The sequence below is a fragment of the Marmota monax genome, unplaced genomic scaffold (assembly GCF_021218885.2).
Source record: "Marmota monax isolate L192 unplaced genomic scaffold, Marmota_monax_Labrador192_F-V1.1 WCK01_AAM20220418_F8-fsc00074, whole genome shotgun sequence".
NCBI lineage: Eukaryota > Metazoa > Chordata > Mammalia > Rodentia > Sciuridae > Marmota > Marmota monax.
In genome coordinates, this window is record NW_026694232.1 from 5568778 (window position 1) to 5593706 (window position 24929).

At 33.1% G+C, this 24929-nt stretch overlaps 1 protein-coding gene across 2 annotated transcripts in view; it reads left to right on the forward strand.

Moving 5' to 3' along the window:
* The window catches only part of Pik3ca (phosphatidylinositol-4,5-bisphosphate 3-kinase catalytic subunit alpha), a 78437-nt gene that overhangs the window by 23065 nt on the left and 30443 nt on the right, over positions 1-24929 (forward strand). The window contains exons 1-2 of one of the 2 annotated variants that reach the window (XM_046466858.2): positions 10559-13164; positions 24256-24683. In XM_046466858.2, coding sequence (XP_046322814.1) covers positions 24332-24683 — 352 coding nt within the window. In that variant the 5' untranslated portion in view covers positions 10559-13164; positions 24256-24331. Of the gene's footprint in view, positions 1-10558; positions 13165-24255; positions 24684-24929 lie in introns of those variants that run through there. The other variant, XM_046466857.2, reaches the window with a different exon arrangement.

Here is a 24929-nt window from a genome sequence, read left to right on the forward strand (position 1 = left end):
CCACCCTTACATTTTAAGTGTCTAGCTATTCTAAAAGGTATTTTTCCTGTTGATTTGAAGTTACCTTTATCATATATGTGTCTGTTTTTAAATTTTCTGTTGTAGTTTACTAAGCTGATATTTCATAAGCTGTATCTTATCATTGTACTTATTTTAGTTTTATGATATGTTTTAATATCTGTTAGGACTAGACCTTTCTCTTCCCCTACTTACTCCCTTACTCTAATTTTTCTTGGGTTTCCTGCAGATTTTTTAACATTATAGTCAGCATGTTTAATTCTACACATATGAAACACAAACACACTGGAATTTTATTGGGATTATATCAACTGTATAGGTCATATAAAGAAGTATTGAATCTTTGTGAGTGTATATCTTTCTGCCAAGAATGTGGTATTTTTTTTTCATTTCTTCAAGTATTGTTACTTGGGAATATTTACAAATTTTCTTTGTTTATCTTAAAGCTTAAATTTTAATTTTTTTTCTTTATGTGACTAGTTAGTTCTACCAGGACCATCTATTAAATAATCCTTTTACCCCAATTAGAGATTTGTAGGATTTTTCACTATACAAAATTGTATCAACAACTTGAGTCCATATCTGAACTTAGTTTTATTTCCTGGATCTGCATGGGTCAATACTATGCTGTTCTTTATTAAATAAGGCCTTAAGATCTATTAAAGCTAGCTTTTTCTCATTAGTCTTCATTAAAACGTTCAGTATATTAAAAGTTATTATGAAACTCCTTGCATTGTTTTAGAAGCTGACAGAGACCATATATACACTCAGAAAGAAAACCACAAACCAGTCTCACTTAAAATATTTGTTAGTCTAGATTAAATATTAGCTAATAGATTTCGTATGAACACACACACACACACACCCCACAACCAAATGGTATTTACTCTAGAAATACAATGGTATTTTAATATTAGGAAATCTGTAAAAGACATATTCTCTTCTCCCACACACAGTCTTAGTAAAATAAGAATAGCTATTTTTTTTGACATATTAATTAACAGACATCCCAAATCAGAAAATTTAAACAGGTTAAATAATGAAAGACCCGCATTCTTATTAATATCATGAATAATGCTAAGAATAATCAGTATACAGTGCTAATACAGTTAAATAAGAGAAAATAGTCTAATAAAAAATCATGATTTGCAAATTTTGCATTCCATATCCATTTTTATTTGTCCTGACTGCCTACTTACCTCCTTCCCAAAGTGAAATCAATATTATTAACCTGACTAATTTTAGGAGAAAAAGTGTGAAGGAGGTGTAGGAATATATATTTATTTACATATACTTTTTAAGCCAGATTCTTAATTTTTATTTATTATATCTAATTTAAAATATCATCTGAGTCTGTAATTATATTCCCCTAATATATTCTTTTTCTTTCATCATCAAAATAAATGTGTCTTCCAGTTTTGTTTTGTTTTTTAAATACTTTTAGTTGTAGATGGACATGATACCTTTATTTTACTTATTTATTTATTTATGGTGCCAGAATTGAACCCAGTGCCTCACGTGTGTTAGGCAAGCGCTTCACCACTGAGCTACAACCCCAGCCTCCATCTTTTACTTTTGACAGTGTGAGGAGGTTGGGTGGTTCCATTCTTCAGAAAGCAAACATCATACTACTGGAGTAGTCAAAATAATACTGTGTGTATGTCTGAAGATAAAGAGAGACATTTCAAAATCATAAAGAAATAGCAAACCAGGAAAATGTAAAAACTGTAAGTGTACTTAATAGAGGCATTAAATACATGAAAACAAAACTGATAGAATTGAAAGGGGAAATAGCCTATTCAACATTTTTACTCCTTTCTCAACAGCTAATAGAATAAGTAGACAAAAAAAATATGATACAGAAGACTTAAATAAGGCAGTCAACCAATTCAACATAATTGACATCATCAGAATACCTAGCAGCAGTAGAATAGACATTCTTCTTAAGTGCGTTTGAAATCCATCAGGATGGGCAGAATAATGGCCCTCAAAAATTAAACGTGTTAATAAATATGAAAGATATGAAATAATGCTCAGTGTTCTGTAACTACAAAGTAGTTAAGTATCATTAATGGAAAGAAATAAGGAAAATTTTAAAATGTAGATATTAAACTATATATTTTTGAGTAACCATGTGAGTTCAAAAGGAATTCACTGGAGAAAGTAGAAAATATTTTTAGCCGAAGGAAAATGAAAATGGAACATATCAGAATATTTGGTATGTATCTAAAGCAGTGCCAAGGAAGAAATACAAAGCATTAAATGCTTATACTAGCCTAAAATCAATAATTTAAGCTACCTTGTGAAACTAAAAGAGAGAAAAGTAAACCTAAAGTAAGTAGGAAAAAATAATAATAAAGATCATTACAGAAATCAAGGAAATATGAAAAATCAATAAAACTAAACACTGGTTCTTTGAAAAGTTTAATGAAATTGATAAACCTGTGGCTAAAATGATTTTAAAAAAGAGAAATGGACTAGGGATGTAATTCAGTGGTAGAACACTTGCCTAGTATGCATGAAACCCTGTGATTGACCCGCAGAAGGGGAAGGGGGTGGAGAGAAAGAAAAAGATGTAAATTAATAGTAGTAGGAATGAGGGGCTGGGGCTGGGGCTCAGTGGTAGAGTGGTTGCCTTGCCTTGCTGGAGGCACGGGGTTGGACCCTCAGCACCACATAAAATAACTAAAGTAAATAATTTGGTGTTTAAAAAAAAATAGTAGGAATGAAATAATGAATATCATTGTATATGTATTAGGTACTGAAAGAATAAGAAAAGAGTATTATGAGCAACTTTACAATAACCAGTTTGACAACTTAGATGAAATGGACAAATTCCTTGAAAAACACAAATTACTGACATAGACTCCAAAGGAAATATAGAATCTAAATAGAACTATATAGAGAAAATAAATTGAATTAGTACATAAATCCTTCCAACATAGAAAATTCGGCTCCTAGTGGCTAGTTAGTAATTTCATCAAACACTAAAGGAAGAAAAAAAGTACAAATTTTCAGAAAATACAGAAGGAAGAATATTACAGTTCAGTTTATGAGGCTAGTATTACCAGATTCCAAATCCAAAACAAAGGCATCACAAGAAAAGAAAGCTAGTATCTTGTATTCCTCATGAAAATACACACCAAAAAAAATTACTCATAAATTAACACAATTTAGCAGAATAGTATCAAAAAGGTAATACATCATGACCAAGTGGAATTTGTTCTAGTAATGCAAGGCTAATGTAATTTTAAAAAATCAATTCAGTGAAATATACTGTTCTAGTAAGATAAAGTTGAAAAACCACATGATCATCTCAGTAGAGGTAGAAAAAGTATTTGATGAAACTCAACATAATAAGTAGAAACTCTAAGCAAATTAGGAATTGAAGGTAACTTCGTCAGTCTGAGAATGGATGTCTGAAAAAATCAACTAACCATTCATGGTGAATGGTTTTATGCTTTTCCATTTTAGATCAAGATCAAGGCTAGGATGTTTGTTCTTATCCTTATAATGAACATCCTATCCTAGAAATTTCTAGACAGTGCATTAAGAAAAAGAAAGAACATGCAGAATGGAAAGAAGAAGTAAAACTAAACAGATGGCATGTAAATAAATAAAAAATTCTCAAGAATTGAAATACCCCCCCCAAAAAAAACACCTACTAGAATAAGTGAAGTTAGCAAGACCATAGGATAAAAATAATAATTCTGTATTCTAACATTGAACAATTCAAAAATTAAAAACAGAGTCATTCACAATATTACAAATGAAATAGTTAGAAATAAATTTATCAAGATATGCAAAACCTGTACACTGAAAACTATAAAATATTGCTGATAGAAATTAAGTACCATGTTTGTGAATAGTGCTAGAATGGCCAGTCTCATGAACTCAATCTATAGAATCAGTGTAATCTTATTAAAATCTTGTTTGTTTTTTTTAAAGATGTTGACAAGTGGGTTTCTAAAAGTCAAAGATATAGCCATAAAAAAAATTAAACTAAAAAATCTGAAGACTTATAGTTCCTGATGTTTTAGAATTGTTGTACAATTCACATCATCAAAATAGCACAGTATTAGTATAAGGATAGACTTTTATAGGTGAATGGGAAAAAAATTTGAGAGTCTCAAAAATAGAACTATACTTAATGTAGTAATGTTTTTTTTTTTTTTTCATTTTGTTTCTTCCTTTGGACAATTGGTACATCCCATATGTCTTTTCCCTATAATTTTTTTTTTTACCATACGATTTTTTTTTAGTCATACATGACAGCAGAATGTATTTTGACATACCCTATAATATTAATGAAATATGGCATAATAATTTTCTTACTGAACATTTTGCTTTGTATACTTGTTACTTTATTTGCTAATAAAAAACACATAAGTAATCTAAGGTATTTAGTAATTTTTGACAAAGGTGTCGAAGTAATAAAATGGCAGAAAGAATAGCCTTTTCAAAAAGTAGTGCTAGAATAATTGGCTATCCACATGAAGAAATTTTTAAGAAGATCCTGATGCTGTCTCAACAACAAGCCTGAAAAAATCATTCAAAATGTGGCTGGGCACCAGTGGTGTACATCTGTAATTCAGTGGTCCAAGTCTGAGGCCAGCCTCTGCAACTTAGCGAGGGCTTAAGCAACTTAGGGAGAACCTGTCTCAAAATAAAAAATAGCAAGGGCTGGAGATGTTGTTCAGTGGTTAAGCATCCCTGGGTTCAATCCCTGGTACCAAAACATAAAATAAACTTGATTTTTGTGATGGTTTGTGCAACTGTATACATTTATCATAATTCATCAAACTGAATTTTAAATTATATCTCAAGTAAGACTGAAATAAAAAACAATATAGGCAAGTAGTTTTAAGTCAGGACCGAAAGTTTAATTAAAACAGTAGTTCATTACTGCACTTCCCCCCTAACTTGCCTTTCTTCAGGAAAAACACTTTCAACTACTTTAGCAGCTACTTCTGGTGTTACCTCCTTAAAATAATGGACACGCTGCTCTCTGTTGGTCCACATTATCCATTAGTTGCTTCTTATTTCACAGTTTCAACTCATTTCTATATCTTCCTTTGTCTTTTTTTTTTTAAATTTTTTATTGTTGGCTGTTCAAAACCATAGTTCTTGATATATCATATTTCACAATTTGATTCAAGTGGGTTATGAGCTCCCATTTTTACCCCATATACAGATTGCAGAATCACATCAGTTACACATCCATTGATTTACATATTGCCATACTAGTGTCTGTTGTATTCTGCTGCCTTTCCTATCCTCTACTATCCCCCCTCCCCTCCCCTCCCCTCCCCTCTTCTCTCTCTGCCCCCTCTACTGACATTCGTTTGTCCCCCTTATATTATTTTTCCCCTTCCCCTCACTTCCTCTTGTATGTACTTTTGTATAACTCTGAGGGTCTCTTCCTTTGTCTTATCATCCTGATATATTTAATCATTATTGATTGGTTAAATCAGATTTAGCAGGAGGTTTTGTTATGTTTTTCTTTTTTTGTTTGCTTGTTTTCTGCTGTAGCTGGGTATTGATGCCATTGAACTACATCCCCAGCCTTTTTAATTTTCATTTTGAAACAGTCTCTGGCAAGTTGCCCTGGCTGACTTGGAACTTTCGATTCTCCAGAGTAGTAGTGGGTCTACAGGTATGTGTTTCACCCAGCTTAGATTTTGTGTTTTCATTATTATGACCATATGCTATGAAGTAAATACTGCTTAGGCTTATATTTTTTGTTACAACTTGACAATTAAATAATTGCCTCATCTTAAAATTTTGCCTAGTTACCATTGCAATTTGAATGTCTTCCCATAGGCTTTTAATCCATCTTTATCTTCTCAGTAACTGTCACCTGTGAGATAAACCAGTTCTTTTTTTTTCCTGAGGTATCCTTGCTGGTACCTCAGTTTTCATGATTCCTCTCTAGGTCGTTTTATAGCTGTTACCTTAGACTTGTCTTTGATCTCATCCTGAAACTTCCTTATACCTACTTCCCGTGTAAAGAAGCTTTGATTCCTGTGCCCTATACCTTCATTTTACAGGAGCATTTCCTGTAGTTGCTTTCTGTAATGAGATAACTGGGAAAGTAAATTTTTGAGATGTTTACATACCTTAATATGTCATTTTCTACTCTGATAATTATATGACACTTTGTAAAATTCTAAGTTGAAAGTCATTTTTACTAAAAATTTTTAGAGTATTGTTTGCTTGGTGTCTTCAGGCTTCCTGTTTTGCTTTTTAATGGTTCAGTGCCATTCTGGTTCCTGATCTTTTATTTTTGTATTTCTTTTTTTCTGTCTAGAAGTGATTTTTTTTTTTTCTCCCTTCATGCCTGGCGTTTGAAAATTTTATGGTAGTGTACCTTGATGTGCGTCTTTTTTAAGATTTATTGTGCTGTGTATTCAGTTAAGTCCTTTCTGGACACTTGATCTTTAATTCCTGGAAGTTTTCTAGCTTTTTTTTTTTTTTTTAAGAATTTTCCCCACTCTATTTTAATCCTTCTTTCTAGAACTACTAATTAGATATTAGACTTTCTGGTCTAATATCTAATATCTAATAAAAACTAATTAGATATTAGACTTTTTTTCTGATTTTTACCTTTCCCTCCTATTACTCATCTCTTTCTTTTTATTCTGACATCTGGAAAATTGCTTTGTCTTTACCTTCAAACTTGGATTACATTTTTTTTTTTACATTTTATTCTGTTTGTTTTTGTTGGTTTCTTAAGAATGCAGTATTTTCTCTTAAAGTGTATTTAATATTACAGTTTCTTTGACATTCCCTCTTTATCATCTTTCTCTCTTAGCTAGTACTTGTGTTTTGTTTAGTCTCAGACTTTAATATTGGAAATTTTCTTCAAATGCATTAAGATGCTTAGTTTTCATTCATATTTGAAAGGCAGTAATAGATGATTAAAAACTCTTGATTTGGGGTCAGAGTTCTTGTCTATTGGTGAACTATGCCATCTGAAATCCCTAACTGTCATGATCCTTCTCTCTAGGTTGGTTAGTTTGGGATCCCCTTCTGAAGAAAATCTGGTCTCCAGTGTGGGCTCCTTATGTTTTAGAGCTAGCCTGAAGAAAATAAAGGGGGGGGGGGGGGCGAGGCGGTGGTCAGATCTCACTGGATTTCCATATAATCCTCTGGTTTTAGTTACAACTTTACCTGTGCCTACTTCTATGCCTATTAAAGTTCAAAGCCTCTTGGGTTTAGTGTTTCCAGAAGTTGTGCACATTAATTTCTAATTTCTGCAGGGCTGGGAAGTCTTTAACTATACCAACTGGAATTAGAGACCTGGAATTCCATTGTGCTACCACCTCTCTAGAGACCTAGAATTCTAATCATTCTAGGAATCTCCCAGTCCTAACTCTTTTGGAGTTTTGTGACAATTTACATTCTTCTTATCTACAAGCACTTAAATTTTAGTATTCTTAATCTCTGCTCAGTGATTTTTTTTCATCCACTGTCTCATCCTGCCTCCATATATTATGGCTTAAGGATTATAGGTTTTTCACTTCGTCAGAAAAGGTGTTTTTCTTTTTCTCATCCTCCTTGTTTAGAAATAATTGAGGACACAAAAGTCTTTATTCCGGTATTTTAGAACCAAAGGTCTTTTTAAAACTTTTTTTTTTAACACACTGTTGTACAGCTTTTCCCCATCTCCTAACTGTGTCTTAGAGATGTGTTTCTGTCAGTACATTCTTTTTAACAGCTATATTATTCTACAGAATGCTTTGCTTTCATTTATGCAATCATTTCTCTTAGGAATATTCTTGAGTTTAAACTAAATGTTTAAAAGTTTAACTTTATGAAAGTTAGTTCTCCAAAGGGCTTACTTTTTTTCAATCCAACCAGTAGTGAGAGTTCCAGTTGCTCTACATCCTCATAAATATTTAGTGGTATCAGTTTTTTTCTTTTAAACTTTAGCTATTCTATTGGTATCTCACTATGTAATGAGAGTCACAACTTTACCTATATCTACTTGTGTTGGTGGATATTTTGGTTGTTTCTACTTTTTGTTTTCATGAATATTGCAGAAGTGAACATTCTTTAGCCTAATTTTTTATTAATTTTTACAAATATACCCATAAGGCTTTACTTCTAGGACTAAGATCAGCTAAGTCTAAGAATAAGTGTATTTAATTTTTGAATCATATTGTCAAATTGTCTCTCCAAAAGTTTACATCCTCGCCAATGATCTGAAAGACCTATCTTTGCAATGACTGGTTTTCATCAAGCTTAAATTGTTTTTTTCAATCAGATAGGGAGAAAATGGGACTCAGACATTGTTTTTATTTGTATACTTTGTTATTTTCCTAGGCTTATTGTCTACTTAAGCTTTTTTCCCTGAAAATTGTGTGTTTGTAACCTTTTTACTCTTGCTAATTTGTCTGAGCTATTTGTAAATTACAAAAATTAGCCCTTTGCCACATAGGTTACAAATATTTCTTCCCAGTTTGCCAGTCTAATTTAGTTTATGGTACTTTTTCCAGACCAGAATCTTCAACATTTATTGATAAGGTTAAAAAATCATTTTCTGTATTGCTTCTTTATATTATAGCATTAATATATAAAGCACAATTTTCCTTTTTATGAAGAATAATCAATTACAAGGTACAAAAGAAGAACCCAGGGCTGGGGCTGGGGCTCAGAGTTAGGGTGCTTGCCCAGCATACCTGAGGCACTGGGTTTAATCCTCAGCACCACATAAAATAAAATAAAGATATCATGCCCACCTATAACTAAAAAATAAATATTAAAAAAAACCCAGTCACCAAATTAATAAAAGAAATCAGTTATATAGAAATAAATTTAAGTCATAATAGAACTTATGTGAAGAAATCTTTTTAAACTACTAAGAAGGAAAATTTTCTTGGATAGGACATAAAATATCTAAACAAAAGAAATTTTGATATGTAGGATTTACTCAAAATTAATACATTTTGCTCATCAGAAGATAGTATTAGGAAATGAAATGCCTTAGAATGGAGGGAAATTATTCGTACTTATAATAATTGATGTCCAAAATGTATAATGAACCTTTGAAATCAACATTTTTTAAATGAACTAGGTAATAAAAAATAATGAGAAGACTCAGATGTTTCACAGAAGATGTACAAAAGACCTATAAGCACTTGAAAATATTTCAAAATTATTAGTCATCAGTATGTAAATCATAACCATAATGAGGGCAGAGAGGGTAGCTAAGGGTAGAGTATGTGCCTACAATTCAGTTTCCATCACCAAAAAACCAACAAAACACCAATGAACTCTAATTACATAGTGAGACATCAATAGAATAGCTAAAGTTTAAAAGAAAAAAACTAATACCACTAAATATTTATGAGGATGCAGAGCAATTGGAACTCTCATTACTGGTTGGATTGCAAAACAGTAAGCCCTTTGGAGAACTAATTTTCATAAAGTTAAACATAACATTTAGTTTAAACTAGAGAACATTCCTAAGTTTGCTGGTTTCCTAAGAGGACTCATAAATATGTTTTTATGACTTACTATATCAAAAGGATACAGAGCACAGTCAGCAAAGGCAAAAGGTAAGTGAAGGAAAATCCAGGGGAACTAAACACAAGTTTCCAAGGGTCCTTTGCCAGTGAACTCATGCTTAATTCCTCTAGCAAATAATTTGACAACCACCTGTGAAATATTACATAAGTAAAGCAGAAAAGCTCATTAGAGATTCAGTATCCAGGGATTTTTCTGAGGCCAGATCACACCCTCTCCCTGGCACAAACCCAAAATTCCAGACTCCCTAAACAAAAGCAGGTATTTAGCATAAATCACATTTTTGTCATATATCATTGAGCAACTCTTACCAGACTGGGGGTGGGGTGGGGGAAGAAATCATCCCCAAATCCAAAATTCAAGTTTCCAGACACTAAGGCCAGTCTTGCAATTAGACTTTTTTCAGGATATAACCAGTTCTTTTAAAGAATGTTAACTTGTTTCTGAACATCTTACAACCCAGTATTTGTCTCCCTAAGTATTTATCAAGAGTATTCACCTAAAAGAATTTCTTTTAAATGTAAAAATGTTAATAGCCAAAGCTGAAAACCGCCCATATCTTGGACAACTAGAGGTTGAATAAACAATTTCTTGTATATTTTGGAATACTACTTAGCAATTAAAAAGAAGTAATTACCTGAATGGAGATGTAATATGGCTGTAGAATTTCCTACCATGTGTGAGCACCTGAGTTCCAACCTCAGCACCAAAAAAAAAAGTTAAAAGAACTAACTGTTGACAAAACTGACAGATTAAAGACATGAATGTAGTCACAGCATCACAAAAGAAAGTAAACAAAAACAACATACCAAGCAAAAGAAACCAAACACAAGAGTGTACATTATGTGCCTCAATTTATATTAAAGAGTCAGCAGACTAATATGTAATTATAGAAACAAAAATTTATTTGGGGAGGGGGTGACAGAAATTAATTGGAGAAGGGCACCAGGGAGGGAATGTTCTAGGGTAATAGAAATGGAATGTGTGTTTTGTGGTGCTTTTATAGGTACAAAAAGTTGTCAAAATCAAAGTATGTTCAGTTCATTAGATGTTAACTAAGTATAGTTTTTTAAAATAGCTATGAAAGAACACTGAAAATAGGTAAGTGGATATACTAACTTGGCTAGGAAAATATCTAGCACAGATGTCAGTTTTCTTTAAATTAGTATAAAGTGTACTCAGTCAAAATACTACAAGCTTTGCATTTAACCAAGTGAATTTAACCAAGTGTCTCTGAAGTTCATCTGGAAAGATAAGCCAAATTTAATGAGACTGAAGGGACCTTAGAGAAGGCATTAGAACTGAATTTAAAGGGTAAGTATGACTGAAATGGCAGCAAATAGAAATAGAGGTAAAAAAAAGAACATGGATTCTGTTTACCCCCGACCCACCCAAAAAAATCCATTAAAATTTGAGCTTAGTGGGAAAAAATAGAACATAATTAAAATGGTTGCTGAGACTGAATGTGAGGCATATTCTAGATTTTAAGAGATTGACCATACTGATTGAGTTGAGTATTGGTATAAGTAGGTATGTGTTTTAGGTCATCAATTCTAGTGACACTGTGGGTAATAAAATGGGGAATGGGAAAAATGAACATCGTCTGCTTTTCAGGCTTTTGGCATAGTTCTTACTTCTCATTTAATATGTGGTGCCCTTCTCATTCACTACCTGTCAGAAATCCTTTTCATTCATTCAAAGTGTATCTCACCCTTTCTTTTCCATCACCCACCCCTCCACCTAAGTTACCAGTATCTTATAGAAAGCAATTTGCTTACTGAATACTTTATAGGTCATTTTTTCCATATCAGAGCTTGTTAAGTGAGGTCCAATAGTGATAGAGTGGGAGGAAAAAATGATGAATTTAAGAATGACAACGAGTGGAAGTGATATCACACAAGAGTTGAAAATGCTAAAGGTTCTAATCTTGAGAACTGAGAAAGATGATTTCATGGAGAATGTCCACATCTGAGTACTCAAGCGGAGTAAGAAGTATCAACAAAATAAATAATTAAAGGAGGTCTTAACATTATTGATTATTTTGACTTTTTTAATTGGGAAAATTTGAAGTAGGAGCTATAATTAAACCATTTACAACATCAATATTTCCTTAGTTTAGTAACAAGATATCTTTAAGATGAAATATAAATATGAATCTAAGAACTTTTGTTGGTTGGTTGCTTGGTTGGTTGGTTTCTTACTTGGTGCTGAGGATTGAACACAGAACTTCTCATACTAGTAAGTCATGTTCTACCACTGATCTGTACTCAAATCCCTGAGTCTTGAGAACTTTTTAAACACTTAACATTATGGAAATAAATATCCACTTTTAGAATGATCTCTATGCAATTATTACAATGATTTTGTAATAGATGCTCAAATAGGGAGGGAAAGATCAGGGTGAAGGTTGGCCTGAGAAAATGATATCCTGACAGGACAGAACAAAAGAGCAGTACTGAAATAATTAGACTAAAGGTTGTTTTCCTGTCACCACACACCAGATATGGAGAGTAGTAAAAGCAGACAGATGGACAATTCTGCTAGTTTTGGAATGTGTGAAAAAAGAAAAGAAACATTCTGTTCCTTTTACTTAAAAAAGGAATTCCTAGGCTAAATTGCTGGTCTCAGTACTAAGTTTCATATTCTGACCAAAGAAACATTTTTTTTACCCTGGGGATAATGATTCATGCTCTTCTCAGAATTTTGCTTTTGTGGATACTAAAATATAGTCATAAGTACTGCACTGTTAGTTGGAGCTAATGATATTATTGAGTATTCTAGTGATGGTTAGGAATGTTAGTATTGTAAACCCAGTTGTAACAAAGGAACCAAGCACATCTTAGTTAACTGATTCTAGGAGATGAAAAAGTACATTTTTTTTAAAAAAAAGCTAATTACTATAATTTGGTAGATTATTCAATGAAACTAGGACCTCTAATTACATTTTTAAAAAATACTTTATCATTTTGATAGGTTGGTGTCAAAAGGCAAATCTTCTTCCAATATTGGATGGGGTTGGTTTTGTTTTGTTTTGGTGGTGCTAGGGATTGAGCCCAGGGCCTCATGCCAGGCAAGCTACTTCACTGCTGAGCTACATGCCCAAATCTCTCAACTTCCAGTATTGACAATGTAGATACCTTTTCCCCCTGGGCCTTTTTTTTCCCCCTTACATCTCTCAAAATTAGTATGAGATTTTAAGAAATAGAGGTTTTAATGTGCTTTTTATGGACCATAATAAGTCACTCTTCGCTCAGAATTTTCACCATGTCAGGATATTGACATCACATGTTCATCTACATAATTACTGTTATTGGACACATACACAAAAGGCTTTGTTAATGTCCCTTATAATGTCTTTCTCCAACATAGGTACTTTCCCTTATATCTTCACTTGAATCTTTGCAGTCACTGCCTTTTCTTGGGTTATCTTGTTAGCCTCTCTATAGCCAGAGCTTAGAACTTCAGCTCTTGAAGTTCCCATTTTCAAAGTTCCTTACATCTCCCTTTGTGCCTTTTTCAATTTTAGCAAAAGTTAGCTGATGGATCATAATATGTGAAGCAATTGGAAAAATAGCCTAAAGACATGTTGATAAGTTTTATAAGGAAGCAGTTCATGTAAGTAATTTTTTGACTCTATGCTTTTGGGTTGTCAACTGTTGGACTATAACACATCATTAAATAAAAACAGAAATATACTACTTACTTAGCACTTAAGTTGTTGTTTTTACTCAGTTACACTCATTTCAGTTCCTCATTCTCACTGTGTTCTTTTTTAAGGTACAGTATCTATAATTTCCATAAGATTTGGTACATTCTACTATAACAAGCATGAGTAAACAGTAAATGTTTGAAAAGGCAAAGTAAAGAAAATCTAATATGTCTCTCATGTTTAAAGGGATTCTGAAGTACCTCACCCATAGTGCATTGTCTTTAAAAGTCTGATTTTTTAAAATATCTGTTCTTAACATGATTCCATATTGTTGTTGCTATCATTCATAGAACTCCTCTTCATATCTTGGCTGGGTGATGCTTGTGCTAAAATTATGCTGCCCTCTGTCTAATGACACTTCTGGGAGATCTTTCTTCCTTCGCTTGCCAAACAGCTATCCTCCATTACCTCAAGTTTTACTTTAGTGAAGTGCCTTTTTTCATAAGAAGAATGATTTAATCAGTATTAAAGTTGGTCAGTAATTGGTGACAATAGAGTTTTTCATTATTAGTAATACTGGGCTCTTCTGTTACTAATAGAAAAGGGGGCAGTTGGCAAGCATTTAAATCAGAATATGATGTTATTATTTGATCTTTGTCATTTAAAAAGTATTTTTTTAAATAAAGTTTCAGTATATTTCATGTCTTTTATCCAGTGATATAACATACCTCTTGAAATGTATTTTTATCTATGGGTAGATACAGGACATATTCACTGAGCAAATAATACAACATTTTGTATTCATTAGAATATAATTTGAAGAAAATGGAACATTCTTGATGTGAGCTCCTAATGGGTTTATGTCATTAAGTAAAAACTGGAAAAAAACTTGTTTGGGCCAATTAAAATAGACATTAAGTGCTCAGCTTAAGTAAAATGAAGTTTCAATGCACTATATATTTTGTGCTTTGTATCTTTTGTAAGAATGGCAATAAATGTAGTAGGTATAGTATAAGAGGAGAGGATAATAAGAGATTACAATAATAGCCTTTAAGAAAGGAAATCAGTTCAAGGACATAAGCTGAGATTGTGATATGGGGCAAAAGATAACAGCAAGGATAGATAAATAATTAGACAAGAATGTAGGGGACCTAAATATCGATATGGTAAATAAAGATACTCAGTACATTTACAGCCACGTTTTTTCAAGGCTAGAATCTAATCCTGGTTGTGTATTAAATACTTTGTAATCTAAAATGTGTCCTAGGATGCTGAATACTCTGTTGCTTAATTATGTAATGCAGGTACATCAAGGACTATGCCTTGGGATGAATGAAACTAAAAGTAAGTTCCTAGTATTTTGATACAAATTCAGTAGATAGTGTCTGAAAACAGGTTTGTTTTCAGGCAGTGTTTACTAAAATTGAAATGACAACAGAAAACTGGCATGACTCCTCCCTGTGCAGTATTGGTAATACATGTTCAAGAAGTACTTCACATTTTAAGCTAATCTTTTTATTTGATTCACTTACCAGCAGGTGGTTGCAAAGCAAATTGATGTAGTCCATTTACACCTCCTCCTTAACCTGTCAGTATTGGCAGAATCACCACCTTGATCACAGCAGCACAGTTCAGACCTTGTCATTTGATTTTGAAAATATTGTCCTTGCAACAGCCAATTAGGGCAATGATATATAAATCTTTGCTTTGCTCATTATTTGTGCCTTGGAGTATATAATCATAGACAGAGACACTGATAGCTGCCATTCTGTGACACTTGGCCTCAGGAAATAGGGAACTCTATTGGAAACAGTAGACCAATAGAGTTTTATGACTGGTCCCTGCTTCTCTTCTCCCAAAGTGTTTTGGCCTTCTGACAGATATTACAGGTAAATCCTGTAAGTCTGAAATGTTGACTTAGTAAACAAAAGTGAAATAATAGTCCAAAACAAAAGAGATTTTCTGTGAAATATCTGGATGCAAATAGGTAAATATATTGTGTGTACTAGAGCCATCAATCAAAGGAGCTAGCTCTATTGAACCAGACTAGACTGAAAATCTTCTGTGGTTACAAAACAAACTGTAATATGCAAGGAAGATAGAGTCACAGGTTCTACTGAGAAACCTATAGCTGACCCAGGTTTCCCTTTGCTAGGATGGCAGCATAAGACTGATATGCCAGAGAGTCTTTTCTTCATTATCAAGATCATAAGGTTAATCAGTGGGATGCAGGCAAATTTTAATGCATGTAGATACTAGTGTATCAGAAGAAATGGTACTTGAATATGAGTCACAGTACAGACTGAACTATGTCCTCATGCCATGACGTAACAAAAATAAGGCAACCATTTTTGATGAAGAGAGACTAAGGGAACAGTTTGAAACAGAGGAAGACTTTGAAAATGACCGTGTTCTTCCTCAGTGCAACTAAGGATGATGTATCACTGATCTGTATGTAGACCACTAACTCTAGTTAGACCACTTTGGCTTAGGACAAATATACGTTGGGTTAGTATACATTGTTCTATTTGCTACTGAATACTAAGTTCATATTATTAATTCTAGGGGTTTCCAAAGTGTTTTTAGGATCGTTTGGTATGCATTTGCTGTAGGTGGTGTTAAAGATGTTAAAGCTGAAGCACTGGTTACACTCTGTGGAATGGTTAGCTTTTGCTATAAAGAAGAATCAAAGAATTAGAGCCAAAATATTATATTAGAATAACAAAGTCAGAATATTGATGTATTTTTCCATTTGAAGTATTAGTCATTCTTCTAGTCTGTATTTTAAAATCATAATTTACCAAATACTGTCATCTTGACCTGCAAATGTAAATGGGGTGTCTAGAGTTCCCTGATTTACCATTTATTTCTGACTGCCTGTTCTTAGTTTTATGTGAAACTATGATAAACTGCCTTGTCTCAGGAAAATGAGAAAAGAAATATTTACTAGAAAACTTTTATAACTATGAAATTGTATGTTTTAAACTATATAATATTATGAAGTATCTTGTATTTTCCACATTGTAGAACTACGTTTGTTTTTCCTCATATTCCTTTTTAACCTTTACTAATGTTTAATCTCCAAGAAATTTTGGTTCTACAATTACACACTAAAATTTGAATTTTTAAAGACCAAGTTAAGAAAAATAGTGATTACATAATTAAAGATTTTGTATGTTTTTTTGTGTGTCTATATAAAATTTTAAATTCATGATTTATCTAATAACCTGTAATCAAGTGTTTGTTAATGGCTCTTTACTCATTTTATTCTGCTGTTCTCACTGGTTTCTTTTAAGCCACCTTGTTTACATTCACTGATAATCAAAAGTCTACATTGTTACAGACATTACTCACCTAGGTCTTAATTATCTGTCATTATTTTTAAAAAAATTCATTAGCACAGATCCTCCCTAAACCCATTTATGAGCCTCATATTAGGGAACCTTTGTCTTAACATGATGCAGTAAATTATTGGAGTGTGTTTTCATAATACCTTTCATAGCACTGTGAATATGAATTTAACAGTGAAAATAAACTGCAACTCTTACTAAAGGAATTTGAATTTTCTACATACTAGCCATAAGAACTTGATTTTCTACTGTAGGGTTGTAAAGGTCTTTCTGTCTCATTGAAGGCATGAGTTAAATCTGTTTTCCTCATGGTTGATTTGTAAAGGTCAGTGAAGGACAGCACTTTGAAAGAAATGGATAATATGCATCCTTCCAGAGCTAGTGTATATTACAGCTGTCCCTTTGGACTTACTCCAACAACAGCTCAGTGACTCTTGGAAAAGAATTTTAGAGGCCCTAACAGGGGCTTAGAAAATTGTACTGAAGGACACTTGTTTCCCATGTATCTCCACAGTAGTGAAATTTGTTTAAAATTATGCTTCTTATCTCCCAAATCCAATTGGTCTCATTATTTTTTATTTTTCTTTGCAAGGTATCTTCATCCATTTATGTCTTGCTATTCCTATTACTGCCTCTTTCTTCAGGCCTTTGTTGCATTTTCCCCTGGGATAATTTCAACAATTTAATTTTCTACTTTCTCTTCTATGCTCTTAAAATTTTAGTATACACCTCCCCTATCCTGTTTTATACATATATGAATTCAGGTTGTAGTCGGAAGTCAAAAGTGAAGGTAAGAACATTTTGGTAAGAACGTGGTAGGCTACAGTAGAAATACCCCATAAAAGGCTATATATAATAACATTAAGAAAAGGAGTAACTTATTCTAGAAATATTTTAAGTAAGAGTAATCAGACCATTGAATTATTAATCCAGGTATTAATAACATAGTTTCTGTAGCAAATATAGAGGAAAGTTTTTGTTCTCCTGCTCTAAAGATTCACTTGGCAATTTAAAAATTAACTAAAGCTTATTTTTATTTTTTATCAAGTAAAAAGACACAACTGAGATATAAAACCAAGTATTAATTTTTCCTATTGATCTGAGAATGAGGGCAGAAAGTATCTCCTCAACATTTATCTAAATATGAAAAAAAATCAGAAACAAGTATTTGTTTAAACAAATTTGTTTAAAAAAAAACATTTAAGCAACTTCTGTATTTGTGAAACATTGATATCTAGAAAACACAAGCTGATTGTTTTAGCCAGTTGTGACCGGTTGAGTTGATTAGGCTACCAATTGAGTCAGCTAGATATGTCCCCTAAACATGCAGATATAGGCTTCAAAATAGCCTTTTTATTTTTAATGACTTTATGGTGCAGATACAATAGTGATGTTTTAGAAACATAACTTTTAAATGTACTTCTGAAGTGAGAAAAGTCTCTGCTATCTTAGACTACCTTTATACGACCTTATAATCTTCAGACAGAAGCATATCCAGTGATGGCAGAAATGATGATCTAAGCTGTCTTGCTTGAATTATGGTCAAAGGAATTAGGGGTGAAAAAGAGCCAGGGAAAATTCTAACAACTGTCAAGTATGTAATGAGATAGAAAAAACAGAATTGAGGGAATGAAGACGATAATTTAGGAGTAATAATATTAGGAAGAAATTTAGAAGTACTTCAGAAAAGTTTGATATCTAAAGGAGCTCCCAGCACTTAGTACCCGATTAATTGATATGTGAGGTACTTTCAAGATTTTAACTTTCTGCCTTAAAATTAATGCTTTTCTTTTCCTTCTCCTTCTACAAAACTTAGGTCAAAAATGTAGACTTGTTATTGCAAAGAGAAAGGATTAGGGATGACTTCTTAGCCAGTGTACGTTTAGAAAATTCTCCATTTGACATCAAGTAATTCTGATATCTTTTTAGGGATCAGCAAACTTTTTTTCTATGAAAGGTAGACAACAGTATATGGTCTCTATAGCATCTGCTTATTCCACTGTTACAGTGCAAAAGCATCATTGGCAGTGTGTGAAAAAAGTTTGTTGACTGTGTGTATATATGTGTGTGTCCCAGTGAAACTTTATTTACAGAAGCAAGTGGTAAGCTGAATTTGACCTGCAGGTCATATTTTGACCACCTTTGCCTTAAATGATGAAGTCTAGAAATAGACTTCTAATACAAATGGAGAAAGGCTATCAATTTAGTGATTAAAAATCAAGCTGTCAAGATGTTGGTCTTGACCTGAGAGTGCACATCAATGTATAAAATACTTGGATTGCATATTGCATTAAGAAACCTTCCATTATAAAAGTCAAGTGACAGTGGATAATCTGAGACTATTTTCTACTCTTCATGTCTGCCATTTGTTTTATTTTATAGAGTCTACTCCATCTGAGTAGTACTGTCCACCCTTCTGAGACTACATACTCAACCATTTCCAAGAAATAAATATAGGATCAAGCCTTGTAACACCAGAATAAAAAAGGAAACAAACATCTCTCATTATCGAGGCATCTTGTCACATATTTTGTGCTCTTAGGTGGTATGGCAGAGTCTCACATCTAGTTATTTCTCTTGTTGGTCTTTAATGTATAAACTCTTATGCAGAGGTGTTCAAGTGTTGATGATGACCAGATATAAGTAATGGAAGGAGATGCTGCAAGTATTCAGGCAAACTGGCCTCAACTGAGAAGTGACCATTGACTGCTAGAAAGAAAGGAAATAGGGAACATTTTTTAAAGCACCGTATTCACCCTGGGGTCATTGGTTTTAGGGCCAGAAGGACACTCCTTTACCCCGTGTCTCATAATCATGAAGAGTTTTGTTATATTGAAAAGAGCATGGTAATTGCTATTTATAATGAGGACTGTAACTTATAAAAGAGTAAATTGTGAATTATGTGTACTTCAAAGAAAATAAGAATGAACTAATTGAAACAATTATTTAGATAATATAGAAAATTAGGATAAGCAAAACCAATTTATTTCTTGAGTTCTGGATAGTTGTGATTTGTTAGTATATGAATATTTAGTCCTGGAATTATGAACCAATATAGTGGATGCTTGATTTTTAATGTTTTAGTAAGTACATCTTTAATTCTTTGACCTCAAACCTCCCAGTTATCTAGATTAGTATTTCAAAAATTAATTTTATAATGATGTATTCTCTTCTGTTGCTGTTCAGTAAATCTTTTATAAATAGAATAATATGCATTTAAATTTGTGAATTCCATCTTCTCTATCAGCATTAATTTTTCAATAGTCTAATTTAGGTCTTTTTATTTTAAATGTTACATACTCAGATTTTAATTTTAGGGAGTTTTCTCTAAATTTAGAGAACTGAGAACATATAGTTATTATACTACATTAATTTTTATAACCTATATCTGAAAAGCAATTTTTAAAGAAATCTGAGAAAATTTTAAAATCATGGGAAAATGTAATCTTTTTGCTTTTTTAAAAAATACTTTGGCTCCGGCAGTGGTGCACACCTGTAATCCCAGTAGCTCAGGAGGCTGAGGCAGGAGGATCACAACGTCAAAACCAGCCTCAACAATTTAGTGATGCCCTAAGCCACTTAGCAAAACCCTTTCTCAAAATTAAAAATAAAAACCAGCTGGGGATGTGGCCCAGTGGTTAAGTGCCCCTGGGTTCAATTCCTGGTATCAAAAAAATAAAAATACTTTGGAGACTCTTTTTGACTCTTTTGTATGGTACCTCCTAAATAGTGTACATCATAAAATTCAAACTCTCCAACATGGTTTTAGTATCTGTCCCCTACCTGCCTTTCACCCCTCCTTCCTTGTCACATACCCCACCTGTTTCCATGAACTTTAGACTCAAGTAGTTAAAAAAAATAGTTTATATTGCTAGTAACAGGCTGCATTCTTCTTTATGGTTTGTGACTGCACACTCAACTCTGGCAGCCATCTCGCTTGCCCTCCAGATCTAGCATTCCCACATTCAAGCCACTCCTGCCCTGTAAAATTCTGTAATCTGTAATGTTGTACTGAAACTTTACGCTCTGAAGCTACCCCTAACCTACTCAGGCTTTTCCATAATTCATATTCTATCTTGTAACAGTTACCACATGGTTAAAATTGTTTCCAGTAAACCATGAGTCTCTAAACAACAGAAAAGAACATATCTTCTTTACCTTTAATATTATACTTAGCCTAGAGCCTGGCATAAGTGGTCCTTCTCAAAAAGAGATGGAGGGAGTAGGATGCAAAAGGAGAGAAGAGATTCCTCACACCAAGCTGTAGCTAGCTGTACTATTTAGGAACCTGGGAAACTGGAAGCAGCTGTAAAAGCATCATGTCTGAGCCACTCTATATTTACTATTCCAGGCCTGTGTGCAAACCTTGCATGACCAGTGCTACCTTCAAGTACTAACATCTGAAACCAACATTGCTTTATGCAGCTCCTTCACTAGCATCCCCTAGTGAAAGAACCCAGCCTCTTTTTCCTATCTCCACCTGGTGCTAGCTCTGAATAATTCATAATAGCTTTAAAAGATAATGTTGATATTCAGGTTTGTTAATAATATTTAGTATTTATTGAGTGCTTACTCTGTGCTGATGAAAAACACAATATGATAAATGTGTTTTTCATATTACCTCACCTAATCCTCAGTGGTCCAGTGAAGTAGATGCTTATTATCTCAATTTAACAAGTGGAGGATGAGTTTCAATAAAATGAACTAAACCTCCCAGTGCCACACTGCAATTAACTAAGGAAACTAAAATTTGAATCTAGTGAAATTTAGGGCCCATTCTCTTATTTACCACCATTGATTTACCCAGCCATAACTAAACTCCAGATAGTATCATGGTTATAGTAGATGCTTTAAACTCATCCAGACATGGATTCAAAGTCTATTTTCCGGTGGCAAATAATTTCATTTCACTCACCTTCAATTTCCTCATAAGTAAAATGGTAATATCCCTAAAAGGGGTATTACCTGACTAAGTGCATGGTACATACTAAATAATAAAATGTTAGGGATTGTAGCTTAATGTTAGAGAGTTTGGCTAGTATGCATGCGGCCCTGGGTTCAAAAAAAGTTAGCTCTATTTGCCTTTTCTATATTTATGTATGCAAGCTCTGAGGTAATGGTTTGTACAATGTAAGGCTTGGCACAAGAAGGCAAATAACCATTAGACAAGTAAGAAATTTAATATACTCTGTCTTTTACATAATTATTTCCATAATGACCAACAGTGCTTGCCTTTTGTGATCTCCAAATGTTTTATAGCTGTGATCGTATTTATTCTCTTTATGAAAAGGGTACATCTTGAGTATTTAAGACCTTTACGATGTTAGGGTAGAAAATCAAGTACTCATGGTTATTATGTGGAAAATTCAGGTTGCAATTCATTTTCACTATTAAATTAATATTCATAGTGCTGTGAAAGGTATTATGATGACAAATATGCTATAGTAGAATAAAATCAATAATCTATCCTAGATAAAAAACAGGTGAGACTCTCTGGGTATGAAATAGTTGCCCCAGTAGTTCTATAACATAAACTTCTTAGCACTATTCAACAAAGAAAACCATAAACACAGCTGCTATTTTGGTGTGGCTTGTGGTTTGGGATTTGTTTTTTATTTGAACTTCTTTATGCAGGCAGATCATCATTTAAAAGTAGTCATTTGGCATTTTCCCTTGCATTCTTGAAATTTTTTATGTTTTAAAAAGCTTAGTTCAAGTCTCTTCTGAAATTGTGCACACAGATTGATCCATCTGGTCTTTTTACTAACCAGTGAGGTTTCTTTAATTTAAGAGGAAATTATTATAAAAATCCTGTCACTTCACTGGATTTTTTGTGTAAGTTTGAAGAAGAATATTTTCAACGATCAAAAAATAATTTTCTTATATTCATCATTGTCTTTTCAGTTAATCTTGCTTAACAGAGGTGGGAAGACAGCTAGAAAGTTCTGCTATTCCAACTCCTCACCCCCTTCATCTTATTCATGTTACAACTTTGAAACATATCATAATTACTTGTTTGCAAGTGAATATTGGCATAGCTGAAATGGCTGATCAAATTAGGGACTATTGCTCTCTTTAGATTACACTGACTGTGAGGAGGAAGATGGATTGTAGGAGTGAACAAAAATGCACATAGACCCTTGCTGTGATCCAGACAAGAAATAGTGGTGGCCCAACCCAGGGTACTCAGAATGGTAATGAAGAAATATAGACAAATTAAAGAGAATTTATTGATGGGTTAGATATTAATAGGTATGGTATTGGGGAGTCAGGGATTGCAGGTTTCTGGATTGCATTATCCTTCTCAATGCTTTTTCATTTTGTTTGCCCAACTCCTGCTTATCCCTAAAGAATTTAGTTCATGTGTTACTTTCTGTGAGAGTGCTTCCTGCCCCAACCTCCATTGAGTTGAACGACCACACTGTGTTTTTATACAATCTGGCACTTCTCCGTGATAGCATGTATTCTGTTGTGTAACTATGAGTTTACCCCACAGACAACATACACATAACCTTTATACTCTTGACTTTGGTTATCTCTTGCTTGACTTTTGTTGTACCCTTATAGTTTAACTTACCTAATAAAGGAAAACATAAATATAAACAGCAAGAAATAAACTTAAGTTTTGTGGGTTTTGATTATCTCTCTCAAAAGAACCCTAAGATTGTTGAAGTCTAAGAATATAAGGGCCTTCAAGTTATAATAGCACTTAATAGTTTTTAAAATCATACGAGTTCTTCACACAGGTGGTAGGAACTGACAGAGTCATGGGTCATAGAATAATTCATTTCAATCAGAGAGAAGTATTAGGACTGAGATATTTGGGAAAGTGTGTGCATCATTGCAAATTCATCATCATACTTCAAGGAAAATAAATTGATTATACTTTATTGGGAATATATACCTATATCATACTTTAAAAAATAGAATGGTATATCACCTAGACAAGAATCAGTGCTCTCTAGTAAAAAGGAAGAAATTACAGATTGATTTAAAAAAGAAAGAGAGCTGGGTGGGCATGGTGGCCTCAGAAGGCAGAGGCAAGAGGATTGCCAGTTGGAGGCCACCCTCATCAATTTAGCAACACACTGTCTCAAAAAGGACTAAGAATGTAGCTCTATGGTAGAACACCCCTGAGTTCAATCCCCAGGTTGGGGGAGGAAGGAGGGACAAAGAGAGAAAAGAAGAAAGAAAGACCATATAATTTTTTATTACTGCAGATTGAGGTCTGTAAGAGTGGGAAAAGGAAAAGAATTTGACTTCTGTAGGCTTTACTTACTTTTTTAAAGTTAGAGCAATGGATCTATGACCTAAAAAAAAAAGATTCTTTCTGGTCCAAATTCTGATGTTCCATAAAATAACACCAAGTGATAAAGGTGTTAATAGGTGATGGGAATTTGGGCTTGAATTACAACTTACTTTGCATTCTTCCCATGGCCTCAACACTGTCCTCCTCAAATATAATGTTTTTTAAATGACTTTATTAGATTTAACTAAATACAAGTGGTTTTTATGACTTCTGTTGAAATCTGTTCTTTAAGCCCTAATTTAGGGCAACAGTCTTGATTAAAATATTTAAGATTAATTAATACTTTACCTATTCAGTTCAATCTATAAAAAATGTGAATTTTTGCATTTAGCAATACTGTAACAGTATTTCTCTACAGTTGTTTCTCTTTTAACAGAAGTTTTCCTTCTTTCATTTAGGTTTTTGCTTTGGAACAGCCATACATCTAATTTCTTAAAGTAGTTTTATATGTAAAACTTGTAAAGGATCATAACAATGCCTCCACGACCATCATCAGGTGAACTGTGGGGCATCCACTTGATGCCCCCAAGAATCCTAGTAGAATGTTTACTACCAAATGGAATGATAGTGACTTTAGAATGCCTCCGTGAGGCTACATTAATAACTATAAAGCATGAACTATTTAAAGAAGCAAGAAAATACCCTCTCTATCAACTTCTTCAAGATGAATCTTCTTACATTTTCGTAAGTGTTACCCAAGAAGCAGAAAGGGAAGAATTTTTTGATGAAACAAGACGACTTTGTGACCTTCGGCTTTTTCAACCCTTTTTAAAAGTTATTGAACCAGTAGGCAACCGTGAAGAAAAGATCCTCAATCGAGAAATTGGTATGGTATAATTTTCAACTAGATGGCATTGTCATCCTATTCTAAAATGCAAATAACTGTGGAGCCTAACCATTGTATCATTATTGAAATATCTTTGTCTGAACCAGTATCTGTATAATCTTAAATAAATAGCTTTCTCTATAAAAAAAATCTTTTAAAATCTGAAGTATTTTTGACTATTGAGCTATAGAACTATTTTTAACACCTTGATATTCTTTAAAGTTTTATTTATGAAATACCATTTAT